The sequence below is a fragment of the Odontomachus brunneus genome, unplaced genomic scaffold, assembly GCF_010583005.1.
Source record: "Odontomachus brunneus isolate Ranch 3 - 2012 unplaced genomic scaffold, Obru_v1 Obru_scaffold_071, whole genome shotgun sequence".
NCBI lineage: Eukaryota > Metazoa > Arthropoda > Insecta > Hymenoptera > Formicidae > Odontomachus > Odontomachus brunneus.
Window position 1 is genome coordinate 83,430 of NW_022639521.1, and position 7,500 is coordinate 90,929.

Genomic DNA, 7,500 nt, shown 5'->3' on the forward strand with positions numbered 1-7,500 from the left:
AACATAACAGTTTTATAATATAGTTATATCGAAGTTATAAAGGAAATTAAGTAACCTCCATATTAATAATGTATAACAGCAGTTATATTACATGTTACTCCTGTGTTATATCACAGTTATGTTCTGTGTTTGCTGGGATTGATAATTTCTTATTTTTAGTATTAAAAATACTGGATAATAAGTAATTATCAATGATTCTTAGTATGATATTTCTATAAAGGATGTCTTAAAAACATGCTAAAAAAATTCTAAAGATTGTAAATTGGTGTTGTCTTGAGTATATTGTAATATTTGTTTTACATACAAATTCACGTTAAATCTTTCATTTTTCACGAGTTTAGTGAAGGTTTTCATCTTTCACGAGTTCATTACAAAATTTTTACTTTTCACGAGTTCACACTAGGGGAAAAGATTCATGATCGCTACCCAGGCCGGTAGCCGTTCTTATGTTTCTCTCTACTAATATTCTCATAAACTGAAAATTCACATAAAATTATACAGTTTCCTACGCTAGAAGGATAATATTTGTATTAACCGTTATATTTATATACATTATATTTTAGTAATTATATTATAGATATAAATTATAATTTTATATTACTTTTTTAATATTTTATACATCATATCTTATGTTTTGCCCTCACAGATATATTACTACATGGTAAGATTATGTCATATTTTACGTGAACCTTTCTAAGTGAAATTGTGAAAATGTGAAAAGTGAAAAGTACACATAAGATTCACGTGAAAGATTCATTATCGACCCCTAGTACTATGGCCGGTATTTATAGTCGGGTCTTATTTTTAAGACTGTCTTAAGTTCACCTTCAGATACTCCGTAGTCAATGAAATAATCCGTTCATCATCTGAAGATAAACTTAAGACGGTCTTAAATATAAGATCTGACTATGAATACCGGTCTATGGCCGGTATTCATAGTCCGATCTTATATTTAAAATCATCTTAAGTACTGTCTTAAGATGTCATGAACCAATCACAGAGCCGTATTCGCATCTTAAGCATACTTAAGACAGTCTTGAAATAAGATTCGACTATGAATACCGGCCATAGACCGGTATTCATAGTCCGATCTTATATTTAAAATCATCTTAAGTACTGTCTTAAGATGTCATGAACCAATCACAGAGCCGTATTCGCATCTTAAGCATACTTAAGACAGTCTTGAAATAAGATTCGACTATGAATACCGGCCATAGACCGGTATTCATAGTCCGATCTTATATTTAAAATCATCTTAAGTACTGTCTTAAGATGTCATGAACCAATCACAGAGCCGTATTCGCATCTTAAGCATACTTAAGACAGTCTTGAAATAAGATTCGACTATGAATACCGGCCATAGACCGGTATTCATAGTCCGATCTTATATTTAAAATCATCTTAAGTACTGTCTTAAGATGTCATGAACCAATCACAGAGCCGTATTCGCATCTTAAGCATACTTAAGACAGTCTTGAAATAAGATTCGACTATGAATACCGGCCTATATGTCGATGGGCTGCGTTCAGATTTCCCACCCGGATGTATTCTATTACTAGAAGTGCTATAGTATGACTGCGTTCGGAAACGTCACTCGAGTACTCTCCCTCTCTTTTTATCTCACTTTTATATTTCGCTCACTCCAACGGCTATCGTCGAGTAGTGTGCACACAGTGTGTGTTTTCGAACACAGCCTAATTTTATCTTAAAATTCCTAGAATCCACAAACCTATTCCTTTAAATCCCTCTACTTTTTAGTACATGGTCTGTTCTTTTTAGCTGCACTGCTGAACTAGTGAAATAAGTTAGAACGAGAGGAAGTATATATTCATTTCACTCTTTAACTTATTGCACTGGTTCAGTAGTACAGCGGAAAAGAACAGATTTACAAACTACCAGAGATAAATATGCTGCGTTCGGAAACATCACTCGAGTACTCTCCCTCTCTTTTTATCTCACTATTGTATTTCGCTCACTCCAACGACTATCGTCTAGTAGTATGCACACAGTGTGTTTCCGAACGCAGCCATAGTGAGAGGGCTACTGAGAAAGGTCTGCAACCAGAGAGAGAGAGAGAGAGAGAAAGAGTTACTCCTGTGAACCTTTAATTAACCCGCATGTCATTTTCCGTGAGAGTGCTTTGCTAATATAAACAAAATGGTTTAAGACTGCCGCGAAAATCGCACCCTTTGTCTATTGGGTTATTGAGCGTCCATCGTCATGTGGAAGTGTCATAAATGCGGCAAACCCGTTTATTTCGGTGAGTTTTTGCATTTCGTATTGCAAGTGATGTGTCTACTTTGACAAGTAACACTTAATTATTCTAAGAAGTAATTTAAAGTTAATTTACTTTAAATATAAGACATATTATAAGACATTGTGTACTACATGAGAAATGCTAAATTATGCTTTACATTAAACGAATGAACAAATGAAAAATTGAGTTTGAGTAAAAAAATGTTTAACTGCTTGATATTGTGTATGATTTCAGTTATTTATAATAGCATACAAGTGCGCAAAATTGTTATGTATTGTACATAAAATACATATACTTATACTGTAATGATAAAAATAAATATGCTATTGCTAATTCTGTGATTTTGAACAAAAATAGTTTAGACAAATATAATTTGAATAAACAAATACAGTAATTTATAGCTGAACGTAAACAGTCATTGGGATATGATTGGCACCCAGAATGTTTGCGATGTGAGGAATGTGGAAAGCGTTTGAATCCTGGACAGCATGCAGAGGTATATACATATGTATATATATATGTTTAATCAAAATAAATATATACTGGTTATTTTCTTTATTTTTATAATATATAGTTCAATGTGAGATAGTTTGCATAATAAATTGTAACATTATTGTATGAATTTTAATTAGCATAAAGGAGTGCCCTACTGTCATGTTCCTTGTTATGGAGCACTTTTTGGACCTCAACTATTCGGTCACGGTACAAGAGTGGAATCACATACCAGTTTTGGGAAAAAGGAAAGTCGACCATCATTACCAAGGTATTCTATTGAGATTCTATGTAACTAATTTAATAATAATAAGTTTCTGTTTTTGTTCAAAATTACTCCATTATAATACATAATTTTATATGACACACACATATAAAGAGTGTTCACGACCACTCGATCACCCTTTTTATTTTGAAGAAAGATGACGCTAGGAAATTTGGAAAATATGTTTCTTATAAAAGCTTGTTTGAAGTTTCTGATGGTAGTTGGTCTGTTCTTTCGCTCTGCACTGCTGTACTGGTACAATAAGTTAGAGTGAGACGAATATATATTTGTCTCACTCTAACTTATTGCACCAGTGCAGCAGTGCAGAACAAAAGAACAGACCTACTATTTCCATGTTTGGGCAACTTCTGGAAATACCGGAAATTAGAGGCAACTTTAAAATTTTAAATGGCAATATAAGGCAACATGTATATTGCTGGATAGAGCATGTAAAAAGAAACCACTTTTACTTGGAACAAAATCTGATATTATTTATCGTTAACGTGAAATAAACAAAAAACGCTTGCAGTTATGATGCTTAATCTTATGGATTGTGTGCTAAATATAACTCATAATTATTGAAATACATATTGTAAAAAACTAACACTAGGGAATAATTAAAAATGTTCAAAGCGTCTGCCACCTTTATGAAAACATCTTTCCATCCTGTGTCTCATGCTGTTGACAATCTTTCGAACTTCTATAGAATTTAAAGAATGGCAGGTTTCTACAATCTGCTGTTGCATATTTTCTTTTGTTGTTGGGTGTTGTTTGACTTGTGTTTATATTTAGGACATAATCCATACCATGAATAAGAAGATTGAGCGTTATAAAAATTACAATCATTTTTTTGTTTATTTCTCGTTAACGATAAATAATATCAGATTTTGTTTCATATAAAAGTTGTTTCTTTTATATACGTTCTATCCAACGATCCATGTTGTCCTATGTTGCCATTTAAAATTTTAAAGTTGCCTCCAATTTCCAATATTTCCGGAAGTTACCCAAACATGGAAATACCACCATCAGAAAATTCAGACGAGCTTTTATAAGAAACATGTTTTCCAAATTTCCTAGCGTCACTCTTTTTCAAAATAAAAGGAGTGGACGGGTGGTCGTGAACAGCCTGTATATACAAAGTGTCAATAAAGTTCCGGGACAGCGAAATATCTCGGAAACCAAACATTTTAGAAAAATGTGTTTCAGATAAAAGTTATAGGGTTTAAAAAAATCTATTTATTGATATTTTTAGTTTGAGTGGGTGCAGTCGCCAAGGTCAGGACAAAGTCATCTTGAATTTTTTTAAATGAAACCCCCTATTTTATATTTTATATTTTATATTCTTGTAGCTTATCTCGAAAGCTTTCTGAAACACTATAATAACGTATTTTTTCATTAAGTACTTTTTGAGTAATAAAATTTGAAAGTTACAGTAACGTCAACATTAACATTACCCAAAGTGTACCATACGGAGGTTCCTCGGTCGGATTTACATCTCCTTCGTGTGTGTGTGCGCGCTTGCGTGTATGGGTAGGTGGGTATGATGTGGATATAGGTGTGGATGTATGTGCGTGCGTGCGTGCATTCATGGATGGATGTATAGGTGATTGGCTGGAGGTTTACGATAATAAATTAAAGTACAAGTAAGGACTGAGGACCGTCACATCACACACACGGACGCACGCCCGCATACACATACACACACACACACACACACACATATACACGAAAGAGGTGTAAATCCGATCGAGGAAACTTCGCGTCGTACACCTTGGGTAATGCTAATGCTGACAGTACTATAACTTTCAAGTTTTATTATTCAAAAAGTTTTTAATGAAAAAATACGTTATTATAGTGTTTCGAAAAGCTCTTGAGATAAACTACAAGAATATGCAATAAAAAATATGGGATTCCATTTAAAAAATTCAAGGTAACCTTGTCCTGACCTTGGCGACCCCGCCCAAGATCAAACTAAAAATATCAATAAATAGATTTTTTGAAACCCTGTAACTTTTATCTGAAATACTTTAGCCTAAAATGTTTAGTTTTCGAGATATTTTGCTGTCCCGGAATTTATTGACACTCTGTGTGTATACATATACAGGATGTTAGTTAAGTATATTGCCATACTCGACAGAGCGATTCTTTGGTTTATTTCAAGTAAAAAAGTTCATATAAACATGTGTTCTAAACGGCTTAGTTTCCGAAATACAGGTGAATGTTCGCAAATGTTTGATGAAACGGTAAATTACGTTGGAGATATCTTCCTGCATAAATATGCTTTACTTCACGTGAGTTACCATTCGCATGGTCGTAAACAAAATGACAAAGTCAAAGTCATAAAATAAAAAATAGACTTCAGTTCTGATGTTGCTGCGGGTCGGTTAGCTTGTGCATACGTTTTCGGGCCAAATTGTTTTAGTCCATCAAAATCCGTTTCATCATGCCTAAGTTTACAAATTTTGAAATGGCAGATATGCACTTTACCTACGGTCTTGCAAATGGTAACTCACGTGAGGCAAGGCGTATTTATTCAGAAAGATATTCCAATTTACCATGTCGTAAAATATTTGCGAATATTCACCGCTATCTTCGAGAAAAGGGTTCTTTTGTAAGGAACACTGTTGATCTTGGAAAGTCTATGACAGAACACCAGTACTAAAGGAAGCTGTTCTAATGCATCGTCTATAATGGCAGTAGGAGTAGTAGTAATAAATAAGCAGTAAGTAAATGGACCAATCACAATCGATTATTCTTGAATCGTGAGAATGGAATTGGTCAATTTGCTTACTGCTCATTTCTTACTACTGTCCTTTCTGATTAGGCGACAGTTTCCCGAAAAGTGGAGGGGATAATGTTGGTACCAAAAGAAATCTCTATACGATATAATTTAAAGATCTGTTTTTTGTAACTGCACTGCTGAACCAATGCAAAAGATTAGAGTGAGAAAACGTATACTTGCCTCATTTCAATTTATTGCACCAATTTAGCAGTGCAGTTACAAAGAACAAAATCTTTAAATTATATCGTGTAGAGATTTTCTTTGGTACCAACATTATCCCCTCCACTTTTCGGGAAACTGTCGCCTAACTGTCCTTTCTTACTTACTTATTCCTACTGTCATTGTAGACGACGCATAAACGAAACAGATTATTATTACACGTTTAAATTTTTTTATTTCGGAAACTAAGCTGTTTAGGACACATGTTGAACTTTTTTACTTGAAATAAATCAAAGAATCGCTCTGTTGAGTATGGCAACATACTTAACTAACACCCTGTATATACATATATATTTTTTTTATCACTACCATAAAGCTGGCACAATCATAAAGTTTACAAAAAATTCTGATATTCTATGATACAATATCTAAAATAGTCTAAATGTTTTCTTTAGAAAAGACGAATGTTTTTACTTTTGTCTTTACTCTTAGATCCCACTTGGAATCAAAGCTGAAAGTTTTTAATCAGTATTATGAAGGCAAAAGTGGAGGAATTCGAAGTCGTGAGGTAAAAATATACCTAAAAATATACACTTTCATTAAATAATTTTTATATTGTAAAATTCAGATTGATACTATTATATAAATAACGATTTAAAATAGGTCAATGGAAGATTGATATTGGAAGGTGCATTAAGAATATATTGGGGAGTTCGTGGAGTGATTCATCTGAAAGAAGATGACGATCAACGTACAGTAGTTACAGCGCGAAACAGAAATTCATGTAGGCACAGTGTTTCTGAGGTTTGTTGGATTCATTTTATTCGGCATATTATATTGGAAATGCATTAGAAAATATATTCATTACTTATAATTGCAACAGGATATCGAAGACGAGGATAAAATAGACGAACTATCTAAGAATCCATCAGACAGCAATATGGAGAATAATGCGAAGTCCATTCCAACCTCTCCTGATCACCTAAAAAGTCTCACTCTGCCTATGAAACTGGATGTCAAAACTATGGAATGGGATGAACTGGACGAATTGCTACAGGTTTTGTGATTAGCAGGATTGGAAAAGTTGCCCTTGGAAAGTAACTCGTTAAAAAAGTAACTTATCGTTACCTAAGAAGTAACGAAGCATTATAGTTTTATTTTTTTTTTATATTTGAGATTGATGAAGTGAACTGAAACATTCGCAGAATGGATTGGAAACAAACTCATGAGAAACGCAGCTTCAATCCGAGAGTAATCTGTATTCCCAGAATTTTTGTTATTTTTTTCATCAAGTTTAGAAGAATTTTTTTTTAGGATTTGCTTTTACTTATTCAATATATATACATTCTATATACATAAAGTAACGGTAAAAGTAATGATTATATTTGTTATAATTACAAAACACAAATACAAAAAATTTAACTATGTAACTATTATCGTTACTAATGAGAAGAAAAAGAACATCATTATTGAATTGTTACCGAAAAAAGTATCTCGTAATTACATTACGTGTTACTTCTCAATCTTGGCGATTAGCGTCTACTT

At 33.1% G+C, this 7,500-nt stretch overlaps 1 protein-coding gene across 1 annotated transcript in view; it reads left to right on the forward strand.

The window, feature by feature from the left end:
• Window positions 1-1,829: 1,829 nt before the first annotated feature.
• Window positions 1,830-7,500, forward strand: part of LOC116846855 — an 8,653-nt gene continuing 2,982 nt past the window's right edge. The window contains exons 1-6 of the mRNA XM_032821207.1: window positions 1,830-2,260; window positions 2,659-2,753; window positions 2,890-3,020; window positions 6,448-6,523; window positions 6,619-6,759; window positions 6,839-7,012. Of these exons, the coding sequence (XP_032677098.1) occupies window positions 2,221-2,260; window positions 2,659-2,753; window positions 2,890-3,020; window positions 6,448-6,523; window positions 6,619-6,759; window positions 6,839-7,012 (657 nt within the window). The 5' untranslated portion in view covers window positions 1,830-2,220. The remainder of the gene's footprint in view (window positions 2,261-2,658; window positions 2,754-2,889; window positions 3,021-6,447; window positions 6,524-6,618; window positions 6,760-6,838; window positions 7,013-7,500) is intronic.